Source organism: Gouania willdenowi, chromosome 19 (assembly GCF_900634775.1).
Source record: "Gouania willdenowi chromosome 19, fGouWil2.1, whole genome shotgun sequence".
Classification (NCBI taxonomy): domain Eukaryota; kingdom Metazoa; phylum Chordata; class Actinopteri; order Blenniiformes; family Gobiesocidae; genus Gouania; species Gouania willdenowi.
In genome coordinates this window covers 6,507,691-6,528,366 of record NC_041062.1, presented here as the reverse complement: position 1 = coordinate 6,528,366, position 20,676 = coordinate 6,507,691, and the positions used below count along the sequence as shown (strand labels likewise).

The window sequence follows — 20,676 nt, the reverse complement described above, 5'->3', positions numbered from 1 at the left end:
TAGTCTGTCATGATTCATGATTTTTATCCCCTTATCTTTCATTTATATCATCCGTCCAACTTCTCTTCCACTTGATTATCTTATATCTTTTAAATATTCTGTCTAATGCATTATGCCTCTGCAGTCATTTTAAATCTTAAATTGTTCAAGGAACTCAATTTTCCTGAAATTATTTCACACAATTTCTGCAAATTAAATAAATATTGGTCACAAAATCAATTTAAATTTAAAAGAAAAAATCTTGCAGGTACTGATTTCTGTCACTTATTGCCTGGATATTGTTGGCCCCTTACATACTTTATGTATGATTTATACGTCGTGTAAAATACAAACTTGGAGACATTGATATGTGAAGGTTTCATTTATTCAGACGACTTTTTTTCAGGAAATTTACCTTGATCTCCTGACATGTTTTGACTGTCTACTGCCAGTCTTCCTCAGAGGTGTCTGCTGATCGCTTTGATTTGTTCTTGAGTTATTTCTGGGTGTGGCAAACTTGACAGTTCTGCCTGGCTGGCCACGCCAAAGTACGGACAAAAATGTGTCTAAGCATTGGACACATCAAAGCGAGCAGCAGACGCCTCTGAAGAAGACTGGCAGTTGACAGTGGAAACACGTCAGGAGATCAAAACAAACTTCCTTAAAATGTGTCTGAATAAATGAAACGTTCAAAAATAAGACAAAATGAACTTGCTGGAGTTATTGTGGGGACATTAATCAAATCTAAAATCAAAGTACTTCATATTTGGCCCTTGAAGTGTGTCCTATACCTTGAGTCTGACTATATGACTTACATGTGTGGGTGAACAATGCTATGTAATGGCTTTTTGGTCCATTGCTTACAATTGAAAGCAGTCAACCGGCTGATGACGCGGTCCCTTTAACCTTTTTGTTTTTCTGTTTTTTTCCGTCCGTTTCCGCAGCAAGTTGTTCACAGAGTTCATCCTGAAGGTCCCTTTAGGTCGCCTGGTCAAACAGAAGCTGGACTGTCTGATTGACATTGTTCACAGTGACCTGTTCACTCATCACGGTGAGCACACACACACATAAACTATATACTCCCACTCCCACAGTGAATATACCTCGTCTTACGGTTCAGTAATATAAGCAATCACTGATACCACCTGCCGCCCCCTTGGCTTACCTCCGTGAATCTGACAAAAGGTCATTCCGAGCTGGAGAGAGTGTCTTATTTTCCAGAACAGTTCTGTGGTCATCCATCCATTCATCCGTTTTACAGTGTGTATAAAAGTATACGAAGCCTCCTCATAACACTCTGCATTCCTTCAATGTTTGCAGTCCAATGTGGCAGCAATATTTTTCTCAAGTATAACGCTAAGAAATGTCTGGATCTCCTCTTCTGTACACATGTACGACGCCATGTTTTCTTGGAGAAAAATGGTCAGGTACGTCACACCCTGTGACGAGTAATTGCTGAAAAAGTGTTACCATTTATACTTTTGCAATACATTTCAATTGTGGTGGTAATGGAAACGCAGCTAATGAAGCGAGCACCAATTTATCAAAGGGTTATTCAAACACACAATTGATTACCTGTACACATTTAGTTCTACTTGTATATAACAATGTTGAGCATTCATTAAAAGCTATATTCATTAAAAGTATTAAATAGTTTGGGTACTTTATGGAATTTTCAGTGGTAAACGGTAAAGAAAAAATTCTACTTAAGTACGATACTTAAGTAGTAGTTTCAAGTATCTGCGCTTTATTTGAGTATTATTTTTGAAGGATACTTCTTTACTTTTGGAGGATATTTCTTTTTTTTTGGAGGGTACTTCTTTACTTTTTTAGAGGATACTTTTTACTCCACTACATTTTTATTTTTCTCATTACTCGGTACTTTGTCTCTCCTCGTCTCAGGTTTGTTAATTGCTTCAGTTCTGATACTAAAAAGTTTCTATTTATCGTCTTACGGGTTCTCCCTGTTCTATGGGCGACCGTGGCTCAGGTGGTAGAGGGGTCGTCTTCTGATCTTGGGCAAGACACTGAACCCTAAGTTGCTCCCAGTGGTTGACCAGCGCCTTGCATGACAGCTCAGTCTCATTAGTGTGTGAATGAGTTGATTTTGTAAAGCGCTTTTGGACTACTTCAGTGTGGCATAAAAGCGCTATATGAATCAAGCTAATCAAAAAAATGTAGGTCACGTCTGGTATTTTTGATCCAAATTCAACCTTTTTTGAAACTAAAAGCAACAATTTAATGCTGGCGATAAAAAGTCTGGTTAGCTAAACAAAAGTTAACCGAACATTACAGTTTATTATTTATTTAGTGTTGGTTAAATATACCTCATGATGCTCAAATGTTATTGCAAGTAATCCAAATATGTTTTTGTTCATAGTGGTCTTTTTTGGTTGGATTAGTTTTTTTTTCTTCTTTTTGGTCTTTGTTTCATCTGTGAATAATGGTGATTTGGTTGGGTTGACGTGGTTTTGTTAAATACAGTACAAACCTCATTATCTTGGAGATTTTTAATTACTTTCAATACTTAGAAGCTGGAAAAACAATGACAGTGGTGCCAAATGGTCAATTACTTGATGCAGTATGTTTTAAGCTCTTCAAAACTGTTCGATCGAGTGCCCATCAAATTTTTTTTATTGAGGGCCCTTAAATAGGTGCTCATCAGTTTCGCAAATGGAATAAGGTGATAACAAGGGCCAAAAGCATTACTGGAAATGTTTTACTGCTGCGGCTCATAAAAAAACATTTCATTAAGTTACAGATAATAAAAAAATAGAATATGGTAAACAGAAGTCTTTTCCCTTGGGTGTTTCTTTCAGATAACCCAAGTTCTTTTGGACCTTTCATTTTTCTACCCATCTTAAGTAGTGGTCTTATTTAAAATAATTATGTCACGTGCGAGGGCCAGGATGAGGATGTTGTTAATTGGAAATCCAGCCCTGCAGTATCTGCAGCTTGGCTAACCCGTGGCAAGCAGCCCAAGAAAACCCAGCCAAGCATAAGTTCCCTGGAAGCCTGTTGCTCCAGGCACTGATCCTCTGAGGCCGTGTTAGGTTAGGTCCTCATTTAGAAGTCAACACGCTCACACATTCACTGTGCTGGGGGAATAGATTAAATGAAAAAGGCCTGATTCATAACAAAAAATAAAAGAAGCAATGGTCATCTAATTTGGTCTGGCTGGGGAAAAAAATGAATGTCTTGCAGCAGCCAGCAAACATTAAAAGAAGCAGACAACAGCGTTTTACTTGTGGGGTCCGTTCAGAGGTTGACTGGCCATCTGGCATACCGTGCATTGTCCGCTATGTTTTTTTTTGGGGGTTTTTTGACGAGCGAGTGGAGGCAGACATGGTAACAGGTGGTCAAAAAAGCCAAAAGTGGCAAGAAAAGAGTGTAAAGTGACTAAAATGGGCCAAAAGCAGTCAAGAGTGGCTCAAAACTGGGCAAATAAAGAAGAACCAGGTGGTACGTAATGGCAAAGGGTTGCTTTAATGGGCAAAATGTGACTAACGATAGTGAAAAAGAGCAAAAATGTGGAAGAAAATGTAAGAAAAAGGAAGCAAGTGGTATTTATTAGACAAAAGTTAGCTCATTGAAATGAAAAGTGGTCTTTTTTTTTTTTTTTAAACCGACAAATATTGTATTAAAGTAAGCAAGCAAAGGACGTTGCTAAATGGCCAAAGAAAATTGGTCAAAAGGGGTTAAAAACGTTCCCCCTTTTAAGGTTTTCTGGGGGAATAATTATTAAAATTAAGACATAAAAAGCCACATGTTGAGCATTACTGACTTAACGGTTTCTACGTGATGTCCGCTGATAATGTAGTGGGCTGGTCTGGATAGAAAATGCCACGGCTGCATTTTTCTCCCAGTCCACCTCTGGTTTGGTATGTATAAGCTTTTACTTCAACCTACACCCTTTTGGCTGAAGAGTTAGACAGTTGAGTGTTGTTTGTTCTGTTTTTGTTTTTTTAAAGACTGCTGAAATAAAGTTCAAATTCAAATTTGCACAGGCTGATGTGGAACGTTTCTGCTTTTCAATAAGGTGGACAACTGAATATGCCACAGTGTAAATTTTACTCTTTATACTGAAGAATTGGTCTTTTGGCCCTGATAAATGAGTGACTATTGAAGAGTGATGCTCAGTGCTGGACTCTCTGGTCATTACTATTGATCTGTTGGTATAATTGTAGACGGCTATTCCGCCCCATTGCTTGTGAAGGGCCCGCTCATCAGCAGGCGGTGTCATTGCCCTGATGTAGACATCAGAGAACCACCCTGCTGTTGGATTATCTCTCCAGCAAACATACATTAATTGTTGTAGCCGGTGCATCCATATGTTTGTACATAATAGGATAATCAAAAGACACGTCAAGAGGGTTTTAAGTGGCTCTATGTATTCAAATCATGGAGACATAGATTCATTATCTTCCCCTGGGTGGTTCCCAGCATCTCTAGTAGACCAAACCATAAGTGTAGATAATTATATGGTCATTTTGTGTAGGCTCAGTGTTGTGCTTTTTTTTAATGATGGGAGGTTTGCGCATTCAAAAGCAGCTGAAGACGATAATTTTTTATCTGATGAAAACCTAGTGTAGGCCTATCAATAAATGATCATTTGCTCAAAAAAAAATAGATGTAACAGGTCAAAATTGACACTCAAAATTTGTTCTGATCTCCACTGTAAATACTCTGAAGGTGCGTTCACACCAAACGCGACTGAAGCGACTAGATTACATTAAAAATCAATGTAAGTGACGCGATCTCAAGCAACTTCCCTCCATGCGACCAGGCTTGCGCGATTCTGGCGACTTGTTCCTGCGCGACCTAGTTGCTCAAAGTTGAAAAATTTGAACTTTTTAAACAACTTTAAGCGTAGCTGTACGCTTCCTCATTTGACCAGGGCAAAATTAAAGCGGTTAACTTCTTGAATAAGCCTACATTCTGGGTGAACCCATCCTTTAGTAACCCCGTAAGTTGATCATTTAAACTGTAAAAGCGGCACTATCTATGATAAGTGCTGTAAACGAAGTGATTGGCCCTGTCTCCCCTGTCACTGGCTCCGCTGACATACACACACACATACACACTCACTCACGCTGTTCCCTGGTCATCACGTCACTGGAGTGTTGAAGTGAGGGAGCGACCAAAAAGTGCCACTCTGTTCAAGCGACTCATCACGGTTGATTGAAGTGACTGCAGTCACTGCTTGCTTGCTTAAATCGCAAGCGATGAGTCACTTGAATATAGTCGCGCTTCATGGCTTCATCTACCCCAACAATTTCAAAGCCTGTTTGCAGCTCCATTTTCACATAAAAACGTGGCTGATTCTACCTCGATTGTACAAAATTCCAAAATGCCGGAAGGTAAGACGCAGTCGTCTTTGGGTTCATGAGATCCTCATGTAAGGAGAAACTCATTGCTGATTGAACGTCGTGACACAGCGTCACTCAAAGTTGCTTGAAAAGTCAAACATTTTCAACTTTGAGCGACTTCCCAGCGACTCAGATTGCGCGATTGATTTTCTGGAATTGCGCGAATCGTTTCGCTTGAAGGATTGCTGAAGGAGCGCTGAAGTCGCTTTCAGTGTGAATGCACCGTTATTACATTGTCGGAAATGTTTTCCGCATTACATTGTGGGATGTGGAGTCCCGTAGATGTATTCATAGAAGTGCCTTTACTTTTTTCTAACCGTGATTTCTTGTATTCATCATATCACCTCATGCTACCAGACATTTAATTTCGTCCTGATTCAAATATTTTCACGTAAGATAGGAAATTAACATCCGCCATTGTTCTGCCACAACTTTCCCAACACAATGTGTTTCGCTATCCGTTATATGTAATTAATAGATCATTAATAAACTGTTGAATACGTTATTGGGACGTTATTCTAAACTTGCAACTATTCCTCATTTAGTTAGTAAGAGGAATTTGAACTGATAATTAACAAGTCATTGATAAGTACTTTACTAATAGCTTAGTCATGATATATTACTAATTTTATATGGTATATAGTTATAAATCATTAACTTACATTTGACAAGTAATTTATAAATTAACTAATGGTTTAGAAGTTATCTATTGGCTATCTAAAATGCACAGTTATAAAGCCTTAATAAACTGTTAATAACAGTTTATAATTCATTAACTAACAGTAATTATTGATCTTTTAACTTCTTCTAATAGATAGTTTTTTTCACAGTAAGAATAAAGTTAAAACACTTCTATGCATCTGTCTACATGACTCCACAACCCACAATACACTGCGCAAAACTTTATCGACTTCATCAATAAACGCAGTGTTTACAGTAGTGATTTTTTTAATCTATTTATCCACGAGGCCTGCACTATGTCTTTACCTGGTGTTTTGGTTTTTTTTAAGGCGTAGCTTTGAATGTATCGTTTTTTATATTCACAGATGAAATGTTATTTTGAAGTGTGTTTATTTCTGACTAATGAGGTCCATCGAAAATGTCAGAAAGTCGAAATTGGGTCGAAATTACTGCAGCATCTGAACTGTGTGCACTCACTTGTCGTGCTTTTTGCACAAAAACTAATGAGTTGGCCTTGCTTTGTAACCTTTGTTTTTCCTTGGTTACAGGCTGCTGGGTGTGTTGTGTTTTTGTCCTTTTTGTCATCTTTATGTTAAAACCTAAATTATAAATCTTTAAGGAGGTGCAAAAATATCGGCACCAATTTTGACCTTTTCCTTCAACTCGTGGTGGAATATAGCATGCATGCCAAATACATGTTCATCACTGCACAAGCATGGCATTCTGTTCTATTAGCCTGGCAATATTAATCATGTCTGTTGACATATTTACATTTTCTTTTTTTTTTTTTTTTGTGCGAATTATCATTGGAATATTTTGGATTAATGATATTTTCAAAGCAGCAATAGAGCCTTCAAAATAATAGAAAGCACTAAAAAGTGTTTAGAAGGAGTCAGTAACTGTTTTGTATTTTTATTTGAATGTTTCCACTGTGGAGGCTTACAAAGTTATTCATTAAGTATTGAAATAATATTCTAAAATATTCCATTTTAACTTAAAATGAATGACGTGTGTTCATTGTTTCAGTCTCTGAGCCTTTTTAGAGCATATGTTGCACTGCTTGGCTGGATATATTAGCCTCCCCGTGTGTTTCATGCAATGTGAACGTGTGTGTGTGTGTGTCTGTGTGTGTTTTGTTGGTTTCTCCACAGATTGCCGTGAGATCCTCCTGCCACTGATGACGGAGCAGCTGAAGTTCCACCTGGAGAAGCAGGAGGAGCTGAAGGCGTGCTGCCAGCTGCTCAGTGACATCCTGGAGGTGCTTTACAGGACGGATGTGGTGAGAAACGGCACTTTATGGTTTTATTTTTTCTCCTCATGGGAATAAAAGCAGCTCGGCAGTGGAATCCCTGTTGTAGCAGAATAAGCAGGAGGCTTGTTTTGATAGTGGCTGTTAACAGGTGTTAATCAATCTGCTGGTTTCAGGTTGTTTTATGGCCCTGCATTGCCTGAAAGCAGCGTATTTTATGGCCATGTCAGAGATTGATGTCTCAGGGTTGTTGGAGGTCATCCTTTACAAACACATGTGTCAAACTCATGGCCCGGGGGCCAAATCTGGCCCATTAGAGCATCCAATTTGGCCCGCAGGAGTAAGTAAAAATGAGAGAGAAAACCTGAATCATTGTGTAAATGAAACTCAACAATATGTGCAGGTGCTCACAGTTTTCCTGGTGCTACACAATATAATTTTTAATGTTAAACTGTTGGGAAAAACTCAAAATTCTGACAAAATCCTTCAATTTTCCTCAAATTATTACTTCATATTTTCCTAAATTGGTCACAAAATCTAGGAAATTTAAAGTGAAGATCCTGTTGGGACTGATATCTGTCACTTATTGCTTGGATATTGTTGGTTTCTTACATATTTAGTATTTTACGTACACCTAGAAGTGTACACTAAGGCACAAAAATGTTTTCCAGCACAACATCTGTGGCCCACTAGCTTAATGCACGTGTCAAACTCATGGCCTGGGGGCCAAATCTGGCTCTTTGGAGCATCTAATTTGGCCCAAAGGAGTAAGTAAAACGTTTATCATTGTGTAAATGAAATTCAACACTCCTTCACTGTTCTTATATCTCATGATTGCAGTTATTTTTAATGTTAAACTGCTAAAAAAACTAAAAATTCTTAACTTATTACATAATATTTCCATTCATTTAATAGAAATTGGTCACAATAGGGCACAATAATGTTTTCCAGCATAAAATCTGTGGCCCACTTGAGATCAAACTGCTCTGACTTTGTCCCCTGAACTAAAATGAGTTTGACACCCCTCCTTTACAATATACATGTAAACAGAGAACTCTGAAGCACAGTTTTATAAAAAGCTCCATTTAAGTGAATTATTTGTGTAAAACATTAGATTTTGTGTTGATTTAAATACTCGAAAAGTCACTCGTGCTTGTACCTTTAAATGCTAATTGATTTTTTTTTTTGGTTTCCTGCGGTTTCCAATCGTCCGTTTGCAGCAGTCAGGCTTAAATGCTCACTCACTCACACTCATAAACACTCATCTGCTTTACAAGTGTGTTTCATCCTCTGCCATGCCTGGACTCCTGATGTCCTCCCTCAGGCCCTCTCAGACCCTCATCATTGATCACTGCAGTCCGTGCCTCCCACACTCCATTCTGCGAGGGATTATCCATCGCTTCCATCTCACTGCTGTGTCTCAAATAGATGTTTTCCTTTCAGAGACTACCTCTCTTTTTCATGTCAGTCCTGTGCATCGATCACAGGCTTCCTGTGCACCAGACTAACTTATGAATAGAAGTCATGTGGTCATTGTTCTTCTATGTTATCTCTGCAGTAGACAGTTTCTATTAAAACTGCTACAAAGACTGAAGGATTACAAACTAAATGTCTACATTAAAGGCTCTTATAGACCAGTGGTTCTCAAACTTTTCAGCCCTCAACCCCCAAAATAAAGGTTCCCCCACTTTACCTGAAGGGGCCATCTATACAGGGGAATTAATCTGTGATAACCACATTTATGTATTTATCTGTATAATATCCACTGTTATCCAGGAAGTTTTTCTTTAATATTTGCATCATAGTATATAGTCATCTTAAAGATGTAAATCCTTGTTTCAATCAGGAATAAAATTGGTTAAAAGTGACCAAAAAACGGTGGTAAATGGGGTTTTAAAAACCCCAGAAATTGGTTATAAGTTGCAAATTAGAGTGGTCAAAACCTGACAGAAAAAGTGGTGAAAAGGGTTCAAAGTGTCAATATTGGATTAAAAGTGGCAAAAATGGGTGGAGGGAGGGATAAAATTAGCAACAATTAGTTTAAACTGGCAAATAATGGGCATGACAAATTGTGAATGTGGTTAAATTGGCAAAAATAAGCATGAAATATGGTTAAAAGTGACGATAATAGGTCAACATATGCGACATGTGGTGGGAAAAGTGATGGAAAGGGTTTATAAGTGCTGAAAATGTTTTGAAAGTGGAAAAAAATATTGAAATTTGATGGAGAAGTGAGAGAAATGGGCGTAATGTAGCAAAAACGCATCAAAAGAAGCAAAAATATGCCAAGAAAAAGTGATGAAAATAGATTAAAATATGTTAAGTTTGGTGTAGTTGCAGAAAAAGGGTAAAAATAAGCAAAAATGGGCTCAAATTGTTCACGAAAAATAATTTGTTTCTTGAAGGCATCTGGCGACCCCCTCCCAGTGTCTCACGACACCAAATGGGGTCCTGGCCCCAAGGTTGAGAACCCCTGTTCTAGACTACTTTAAACAGCTTTTTGATGCAGCTGGTTCAAGATTCATAAAAAGGCAACAAAGCTGGTTAGTTTATTTTTAGCACCTCAAACTGTCTTCCATTTGGAATTAATGAAACAGCAGATTTATCACCTTAATCTCATTATCTACACATCTTTTAATAAGCAGCGATTTAAAGTTGTGTCGAAACGCACCATTTGATGCATGTTAATGTAACATTTAATTAGTTCAGTGATTTGTCAGCTGCTGTGCTAGAGAGTGTGACGTAAAAACTGACCAGGAATTGAAAATGTACCTCCTCCAAGGAGGTAATAGTGTCACTGGTGTTTGTCTTTTTATTTATTTATCTGTTTAACAGATTCTGAGAAACTTTTTTAACTAAATATAGATCTGAGGCCAAGGACGATAGCATTAGATTTGGAGGAGATCTGGATCAGTTAGAAAAATTGAAAAATCCTTGTCTTCATCATTTGAATACGTTTTAAAATTCACATCTCAGTTCATACTTGGACAATATTGATGAAATTTGACTCAGTTATGTCGGGTTGGTTGCTCAGTTGCTCTCCCATCTTTCATCTATACCAGATTTTTAACTTGACAATAAAACATTATTTTAACATGATTTTGATACATTTACCTTATTTGGAAGCTTTTGAGAATTACACACCTGCTGTGTCCAAAGCTCTTTGTCATTTCAATGTGTGTGTGTGTGTTGTGTGTGTGTTTTTTGCAGGGTCCCACTCAGTGGCACGTCCAAGTCATCATGGAGAAACTGCTGCGGACCGTCAACAGGACTGTCATATCCATGGGCCGCGATTCCCCGCACATTGTAAGTCTGACCGATTTGAATCGTAAACTAGATATTGTAATGTCATGGTGATGTTTTTCCACATATCCACACTTTTCATAACATGCTCTTAATTACAGGCTTCACTTTCAGTTTCTTGTCTGCTCCTATCTATTTTCCTATTTGCTGCAATGTAGATGTATCTGCTGATCTGTGATTGGCGGTTTTGTGTGGCTTACCAGTGTTCCCACTAACACTATTCTCTTACCAAGCTGAGCGTCCTTTTGCTGCTCGTGCTGGTTATGATTATATCCAACATCAGCCGTTTTTAACTGTGCTGTAGCAACATCCTCATTTGTATTCATCTTCAGTCTGATGCATCACATTTGTGTGAGTTTTTGACACGTGTTGCTCTTTGAGGATTGTGAGTTTGTGTGCACTTCATGCTTTTATATAAATGTCAACGCTTTTTCTTTTACATTTCAAATTGCGGTAAGCTCTTATTTTAAATGCATAACTTGTATTGGAGTGTAAGCACTTCTGAAAACGATGACGGATAAAGTCGAGATATAAAAAAGTTCCAAACACACCGTGTGACAGGCAACGGAAAGTTTGTCTCCTTGTAGCTTTTATTTGTACTTGTATAACCTAACTTGTTGCATATATTATTTGTATTGTAGCCACACCAGCAGAGAGTTTCTGACTTTCTGTGTTTTTTTTTTTTAATGTCATAAGGATTTTAGTCGTCTGTCTCTGTCTGTCTCGTTGTACTCAGCTCCAGCTCAAACTGTGCAACTCAATTGCAGAGTCTGAATGTTTGCAGCTCACAATTCATGTTCTCACACTGTACGAACCGACACTCTCTGTTATTTGTGCCATAGTATTAATCATCTTAAAGATGTACTGTAAATCCTTGTTTCAATCAGAAATGAAATGGGCTAAAAGTGACTCAAAAATGTGGGATTTTAAAAACCACAGAAATTGGTTAAAAGTTGCAAGTTAGAGTGGCTAAAAAATAGGACAGAAAAAGTGGTAAAAAGGGTTCAAAGTGTGAAACAGTGTCCCTGCACCATCTGCAATAAACCTGCGTCCTTTCTAGTTAATGAAACCACTTTACCATCGACCCCATATTGCTTTTATTTCAACCAACTTCATTGTTTGCATATGCTAATGGCGTTAACACAGTGCACTGTACTTCACCGCTTTGACCTTTCAAAGTTGCTGAATTTTTAGCGTTGGTGCGAGCAGTTTCATTTGAACTTGATGGGAATTAGAGCACAGCATCATCGCTGAGTTTTAGGTAATGTTTAAAAAACGATGACGACCATCAAGCTTGATGCAAATTTTGTCAACTGACGTGGCTCTATTGCAAATGTCATAACTTTGCAATCATGGTGCTGCTGCTGCCCTCCCTGAAGGCACATTACATGGTGCTGCTCACACATCACTGCAGCCAAGCACTGACCTTGTTCCTCAGAGTGGCATCCCCTCACATTTAGATTTATGCATTAACTCCAGCTCCCCTCCTCCTTTCTGTCCTGTACTCTCCACTGGCAGGAGTGGACACGGAATGTTGATGAGACTGTGATCACAGCGACGACTCGGGGAGGCGTCGCTATTTTTTTTTGTGTTGTCGTCACTGCAGTGCTTTGCCTATTAGCAACTTGGACATAGCATCGGCACACATTAGGATCACTGTTCATCCCAGGCTAGGCTTTATATTCACATCCTCGTTCGCTCACTTTCAGATCAGCTCATGAAACGTAGCAGAAATGTTTTTGGGTGATTACGGGTTTTTATAAAGTGACGATTTACCTCTGCCCTTCAAACGAAACCAAGCACATTTGCTACTATCATTTAACTGTGGATATTTAGACATTTAGTACAAGTGACAGCATGTTGAACCTGATTAATTGTCATGCAGTCTGCAGAGGGGATTTTGTACAAATTTGATCCCCATCTTTTTAACTTTCATTCTGAGTATTTTGGTTTTGTTGCACTTTTAGTCTCTCTCTCTTTCTTTCTCTCTCTCTCGCTCTCTCTGTCTCTCTCTCTCTCTCTTTCTGCTGATTTCTCTTCTGGCCAAACTGCTGCAAAGCACTTGCAAAAAAAGCAGCATAGTGAGACATGGCACTGCATCATAATGCCACAACATGCACTCGTGACTCGCTGCACCTCTCCTCCCCTCACCTGCTCAAACTCTGTCCCCTAACTATTGTCACTGCAACGACTCTTCCGAGCCCTGGGATTTGAGTGCTTTGTTTAGTTTTTTTGTCACCTTGAAACCACAGGAGGTGATAGTAGAAGAAGAACTGATAGAAGTGAATAAAATATTAAGCTGGTGACCCTGTCGCAGGGTTAAGGTAAATGCATGAAGTCTGGAGGTAAAACATGAAAGTGTGACAGTTGAGTTTGAAAACCTACAAAAGTGTAGCGGGGTATGTAAAGGACTTGGGTTATGTTCGAAATGTCATACAAACATACTACTCATAATAAGTCTGCGTTCACATTAGATAGTATGGAAAGATTGAGTATGTGAGATACTATATGGGGACATTTTTTAAGTGTGCAATTCGTATATACTGTCTACTCTATACTATTAGTATAAGTATGATTAGGATGATGAGGGTTCCCGCTGAACTATACTTCCAAGTTTCCCAAGATGCCTTTCAAACCTGCAACTACCAAAACGTGAAGCACATTGAGGCTAAATATCTCCGTTGATTCTCCACCTTTGAAAGTTCTGAAAACATTTTAAGCAAGAAAGTGACAAGTAGAATATCAACATGTGCTCATTTGATCCATAAAACTTGTGAAAACACATTTCATATCAACATTTAAGGGATTTTTGGAGACCCTCCATTGTGCAACTGACCAAACCTCCGGTTAATTTCAAAACAAGAGCCCTATTTACAAAAGTGTCAAAAAACTAATGGAAGACAAGAAGAGATGCTTTTGTTTTGAAAAGGGGATGTTTGATTTTTTTAGCTTGAGGCCGGTCCCAGGACGATTGTACATTCCGCAATACATCATGGGGAAGTTTAGTATGACAAGTGTACCCATCGTACATTCTTAAAAAATACCCCGATACAGTATTCATCCAAGTATTTTTCGCATACTCAATCTTTCCAAGCTATCTAATGTGAACGCACTACATACTAATTTGAAGTCAAATTGCAATGTAAAATCGTCCAGGGACTGGCCTCAAGCTAAAAATCAGACTTCCCTTTTTCCATACAAAAGCATGTATTCTTATCTTCCTTTAGTTTTTTTTAAAACACTTTTGTAAATAGGGCTCTTGTTTTGAAGTTAAACAAAATTTTTGTCAGTAGCACAATAGCGGGTTTCACAATGTCTCCGAAATGTTGGAATGGAATGTGTAAACGCAAGTTTTATGGATCAAATGAGCACATGTTGATATTCTACTTGAAAACTTTCTCACTTATTTAGCCTCAGTGTGGTTCAGGTTTTTAGTTGTTGTAGGTTCCAAATGCATCTTGAGAAACTTGGAGGAATACGTCAGTGGAAATGCTCATCATCCTAATCATAGTATATAGTAGACAGTACATACTCTTTGAGTCTGTAGTGTATAGTACGGAGTGTGACATTTCGAACAAAGCACAGGTTTCCAAAACCAGCCTAAAGATAAGTTGGCTCTATCTCCTGCTCATCCCTCAGTTGTATTCTGCTCAGCTGACACAATCAGAAAGATTTACAGCCTTTCCAAGTGTGAACTGTAGATTTTCTAGCATGAGCTGAAGTTTTCTCTGCAAACATTCAGTCCAAAAAAGCACATTGAACGAAGCTGTTGCAGTGTTCGCCCAGAATTTCAGTCTTGTCTCTTGGGGTTTCTGTGCACGAAGAAGGTTCGGTCTGTTGTGCTCTCACCATTTTTCTTTTATTCCAAAAAAAAAAAAAAATAGAAGAAACAAAACTTTCAAAGGGTTCAAACTCCATCTTCAAAGACACACTGTGTTGGGCTCAGATCAGCAGAACATTTTAAGAGCTCCCCAAAAGTTTTGTGTGTGTGTTTTACATAATAAATATTTTTATTTTTTATAAAACAGTAGAAAAAGACACAGTATTGCACATCTTAAAGCAATTGCACTTCTTTAAGGTACAGATAATCCTTAAGTTATCTCTCTTAATGCTACAGCAAAACTACTGAAGAAGAAAACATAATGGCATCTACAAGAATGAGGTGTGCGATGCTTGAAACCACTAAGATGCAGCATCTTTGAGTGTGTGAAGGTCAAAACTCTGAAATATCTGCTTATGATGTATCATGACATTTATGCCCTGGAAACAACTTTCGCCTTCTTTTTTCCAGGCAGTGTTTTTTGGCTTTTAGAGTGACGAGGGTTTGGTGTTATAGCAGGAGTTTTCTACGTTTAATTTCTTTTAAATTATCGGCAGCTTTTCTAACACATAGGATGTCGTTAGCCCTATTTATTAATATACAACATGTGATTGTATACTTTGATACAGATATTTTGTTGTTGGATGTAAGTGTTAATAAAAACCTGCTTTGAGAAAGTAGACGTTCTTCACCCGACGGACGAATTAATCCGGGGGATTGGATCTTGACAACATTTTGTGGGAAAAGAGGGAAAATACATCATTGTCTTCAGAAAGGCTTGTGTAAAAGCTATAAAATATTGTGTAAAGTGGGTTGTAAAAAGCATGCAAGGCCACGCTCCTGTCACCCTGTACCGGAAAAGCCCTACTGTGACACATTCTGGCTTGGGTTCACTTTTGTGTTGAGAACAATCACAGCTTTCCTCTATCACACCACATGTGCTTTAGATCAACGCTGTTTGTCAAACGGTAGCTGTTTTTCTGCTGGTGTGTGGATTTTACTTGTTCAAGAGTTCTGTGGGTTTCTATGACTTTTTGCATTAAAGGGTACCTGTAGTGAATTTAATTTGCAAGCTCAAACAAAGTATCATGTAGTATAATATGGATGTTTGTTTGGGTTATTTTCTTAGTGTGCTTTCACACCACCAATAATGTGCCCCCTACATCATTGTCGATACTTCCTGTGTTTGATCCAATCCAAGAGCGGTTTTGTTCATGGGGTTCTTAATCGCTCTAGACTTCGATTGGAAATGCTCCAAGACCGACAGAAACAATTGCTCTGTTTGATCCGCTCTAGACTTTGTTTGCATGTTCACACCACCCAAACGAGGTGGGCTATCCGAGCAAACAAATCCTAGAGCGTTATAACCGCTCTAGGATCCGTCGGCGTTATTGCACCCTAAAAGTCTTTTTTAGAACAACCAGAAGTTCATTAAACCTGCCATTTCATCACGTTTGCCACTATATTGCATGTCAGAGTCGTAGGAGGAGTTGCGACACAATCTGTGACCCGACTACATGGTGGTCCCAGTCGTTTCAATGGCTAAACTCCACATTTACTCTTAAACTTTGGCCACCTTCTGTTAGCAACCATCAGCCACTAAAGCTGCCGGCGGATGTTAGCTTCTCAGAAGCGACAGGAATCAGCGTGTTTTTTGGTAGCAGATTGTGTCACAACTTCTATTACGCCTCAAGTTTGATGAAATGCCAGGTTTAATGAACTTCTGGCTGTTCTAAAAGGACTTTTAACAAAAATAACCCAACAGAACCTCTAGTTATCCTATTTTATTTGATCTTTTGATGAAGATTGCAATTGAAATTCATTTCAGGTACCCTTTAAGCCATATGAAGCATGAAAATTGGCACAAATTGAAATTTTGAACAGCGTGGCTTTCTGTTCTGCTTGCCTCTCACGTAAATATACTTTACTAAACCTTAAAGTGAATTTATGTGTATATATATTTATATTTAGGAAACATTTACATAGACTGATCTTTTCAACTGGATGTAAGAAAATAAGTGTTATTGTATTGTTTTTTTTTTTTTAACTTCAAAATCAGCTCATTCAAAGCGAGATTTTAGCAATAAATAAGAAAGATTATCCTAAAACTCCAATAAGTATCTCTGATGGTTTGTCCTTGAAAATGTCTTCAATTTTCCACAGTTGGTGATTATACATGAAAATTGTTCTTTTTGATTCCGCCGCAGAAATTGTATCCCAAACCATGGAAATTGTGCTTTGCAGTACCGTGATACATTGTTGATGGAGGTCTCGGAGCATTGTGGTGAAATTGCAAACCTCTCCTGGAGGCTGGGAGGAGAGAAGGAGTCCCAAATGCTCATTAGAAAGGGGGCCATCATTGTAGAACAGGTTATCACTGACGTCGGCTAGGAAAATATATGCAGACGGACAGCTGCTGCAAATCAAATTCATCTTCTCACCATGGTGATCGCTAAATATCTCTCCTTGGAGCAATTTCACACCTTGTTTAGAGAAAATTAGTTCATGAATCCGTTTTTGGTAAGCATGACATTATATATTCCACATGGAATCCACATTTGTGTCCCACAATGCATCTTGTTTTGCTTTTGACTGGTTGGGTATCCAGTTAATTTGCTTTCCAAAGACTCCAAGGAGATAAAGAAAAGAAAAAAAAGACATGGCAAATGGCAAAACGGAGCAAATAAATCCTGTGCATCGATAGGGGAAGAGGATGATCCTGTGTTTTCACAAAAACCAAAGTTTCCAACGCCCGTGCTTCTTGGAGTCCGCTTTGGATTTGCGTTTGGGGGTGGAGGTGAAGGCCTCCTGGGAATAAGGCAAAGGAGGGAATTGGACATCCTCCGTCGGGCAAATCCTCTTCATCAGCGGCTGCAGCTTGTCCTCCTGCAACTTGAAGTCCAGTTCAACACTGTGGCAACAAGCAGAGAATGGGAAATTAGTTCAAATACAGGTCAACTGCAAAGTAAAAAATTCACATTCATATCCAAGTTATTATGTGACTAAATTTTGGCAAATAGAAAGTCTTTCCTTTCTTCCTCATTGGTCAAATAACATTGTTAATTCTGACAACACATTTTAATTTAGTTTTAGTCTTAGTCTTGACTAAAATGCAACTTTGTTATAGTCCAAATTTTGCCTTCAGGACTATTTCAGTTCGTCAACTAAATGACGATTTTAGTCTCGTAAATCTGTTACAGATATAGTTGACTCAAAGATTAAGTGCAAGAGTTTATGCATTTTTTAAAGATTTAATTTATGAACCTGCTATTAGATAATATTAATATATTATTATTATAATATTTATAAATACACACAGACAGATTTGATGTGTTCAACTTGTATGACCACAATAAACACAATTAACTTTGATCCTGTTTACAGGCTCGCCCCGCCTTCGACGCAACAAAACTAGTTTTGATTGGATGCCTTCCAAAAAAGAAATTCAATTCTGATTCAATTTTGTCCTTTGGGTATTATAGTTTTGTTTTTATTAGTTAACAAAATATCAATATGTTTTTATGTATTTTTCGCTCACACTTCGTTCAAAAAATTAGCCTTAGTTTTGTTATTGTGAGTTATGAAAATGCAGTTGACAGAAACTATTACGGAAATCTTTAGTCAACAAAAATAACACTTTGCTTGAGAACAAATCATCGGAAAACATTTACTACAAAATAAAAGCACTAATACAAACTAATACTTATGTTTTTATTAGTTAATGAAAAAAATAAATGTCGTTGATAAAAATATGACCATGAAAAAAACAATACTATTGATAAAATGATTTCAAAATGATTTTCCATTGTTGTTCACTTGTGTTACTGTATGTTACCGCTTCAAATTGGTCCAAATGAAATATTTATGAAAACAAGATTTTAGCTGCGCTTGTTTTTCATTTTTAAAGAAGATGCTTTTCCCTCAGTGAAGCTTGGTTTTGATTGATTTTGACTTTATTTAACTGTTGCATGACGCTATAGTTCCTGTGTTACATTGTGGCTTGTTTTTGTTGAACCACAGCTGGCGTTCAGTCTTCTGAAATTGGCAGCGTTCGTTTTCATTTACCCTAAAATTGTAAGCACTCTAAATTCCCCAGTTTCCATTTGATTGCATCTAACTTCCCCGTCTCGACTGCTGTCGTTTTTGCTTTTGGCAATCTTATTGTGATTCATAGAGTGAGAGGCAAGTCTGTTAGCATTGTTCCCACTGCTCAGTCACAAGAGGCTGTGTCAACTCATTTCCCCTTGATAGAATTCAAAGCAAAATCTAGTTCCTTAGGGTTTCAGTTCCTATCGTTGCAGCTTTGAGCCTTGCACGCATTGGAACATCAGCACAAGGTAAAAAGGACTCAGACTGGGATCATTTGTGGAATTTTTTTTTAGACATAAACACAGCGTCTGGTCTTTCCCAGAGCATGTCCCCATCTCTAAGTGCTGGAGGATTTATCAGAACCGCAGTCATCATCATTGTAATCCCACGCCCGTCCTGTTAAGTGAAACTCAGATTACTGCCTTGGCTGCTGCAAGTGTAAAGGGACCATAAGCTGCTAAAGCTTCCTACAGCCACTATCAGAGTCAGGCTGTGAGACAGATTTACATAATGGCAGCGGGATGTCTGCACGGATTCATAAACAATTCTGCAGCGGATTTGTAGACGTGTGTAAGAAAGGAACATCTTTACAAAGTGTAAAACGATATAAGTGAGTAGAGATAACTGCCAATAAGTCTTTAGAGTTGAGTCCCTGCTTCCAGCTCTGCATTTTACTCTAAGGCTGAGCTTTAGATGAGATCATTGTTGTGCATTATTTCCCTGAGTGAATACACACTCATTTAACCATATTAAAAAAACACTATTGTTTAATTTATGTTGTCATATTCAGAGTGGTGAATTATTTAGGATGACGTTTTCCTCTAAGACAGTGGTTCCCTAAATTTTTATAGTCCCGTACCCCTTCAGACTATTTAACCTGAACCCATGTACCCCCTACCACTGCACCCTTAAAAAACATGATAATGTAATGCAGTGTTTTTTTATCCTTGGGGTCGTGACCCCATGTGCAATCGTCTGGAATTCAAATGGGGTCCCCTGAAATTAATTAAAAATGTAAGATTTAATTATTAAATTTTTAATTGTTTTTATTTTTCAAACTATAACACCACACACAAAAAACACTCTCATACAACTACTGTGTATTCCATACTTCACTTTCTGAAATATAAATCTAGTTCAAATGAAATGCAGTATAAAAATATCTGAGCTGGGGCATCAGGTTGTGCCCTCATCCTGGCAACAACAAACATGATCAAAAAGTAATTTTAGAAAGAAAAAAACAAGTCTCTAGAGACGTCAAAAAAGTGTGACATTAAAATGGGGTCACGACCCTAAGAAGTTGGGAAACGCTGACGTTAATGTCACAGACATTGTAGCCCTACAGTGAACCGTGTTTCTGAATTTTACATATTCTGTTGAATAATCGTCATCTGTAACCATGGTGGTTGACTAATGTGTAATTTGTGGCAATGCATGGAGGCTCCTGACTGCTGGTCAATTTATATTCTAGTTTTCAATTTAATTTTTTATTCATGTACCCCCATGACAATTTGCGTACCCCACTTTGGTAACCTGGGTTTAACTTTTTCGATAGGGATGTTTTGTTTTTGTTTTTTTAAATAAAGGTGTGTTTTTTATGGATTGATTTAATCTTATTTCAAACACAATGAAAACAATTAATTAAAAATAATTAATTAGCCAAACAAAGCAGAGAAAAAGTGGTTACAAAATCCTGAAGTCTGTACGTGTTCAAGAAGGAGTAGGAGGAAGTATATAAACTTATGATACCCATTTTAATATCAAGTACTATATATATAATCTTATAATATACATCTATTTACACTATACAGTATAAAAAGAATATGTACAGTACATACGTACACATAATTCATTGATATATATCTATATAATTATACAATTCATGTAATCCACGAAACATTAATCTCTCCACACATACATAAGTATAAACACACCTATTTACATTTTTTCCCCATTAACACATGCTTTGAGAAGATAAACTTTATGTATTCATGTTTAAATTTCTTTAAATTCAGACATTTTTTTTATTTCAACACACAAACTATTCCACAACCTGGTTCCGCTTCCCAACACACAAAAGCTTTTTTTTTGTTGTCCGTGTGTAGTGACCTTTTTTTTTTTTTCAAATGTTCTAACCGTGAACAGGAGTTGAAGTAACCTGGAGATAACATGTTGACATGTCGGCC

General features: G+C 37.8%; 2 protein-coding genes across 4 annotated transcripts in view; one reads left to right on the top strand and one right to left on the bottom strand.

Annotated features, from left to right (window-relative positions):
* The window catches only part of dock1 (dedicator of cytokinesis 1), a 211,018-nt gene that overhangs the window by 77,572 nt on the left and 112,770 nt on the right, over nt 1-20,676 (top strand). For both annotated transcript variants that reach the window (XM_028475387.1, XM_028475386.1), the window contains 3 exons: nt 924-1,030; nt 7,181-7,308; nt 10,489-10,584. In XM_028475387.1, coding sequence (XP_028331188.1) covers nt 924-1,030; nt 7,181-7,308; nt 10,489-10,584 — 331 coding nt within the window. The remainder of the gene's footprint in view (nt 1-923; nt 1,031-7,180; nt 7,309-10,488; nt 10,585-20,676) is intronic.
* Nucleotides 16,312-20,676, bottom strand: part of insyn2a (inhibitory synaptic factor 2A) — a 37,959-nt gene continuing 33,594 nt past the window's right edge. For both annotated transcript variants that reach the window (XM_028475389.1, XM_028475391.1), the window contains one exon: nt 16,312-17,312. In XM_028475389.1, the coding sequence (XP_028331190.1) occupies nt 17,129-17,312 (184 nt within the window). In that variant the 3' untranslated portion in view covers nt 16,312-17,128. The remainder of the gene's footprint in view (nt 17,313-20,676) is intronic.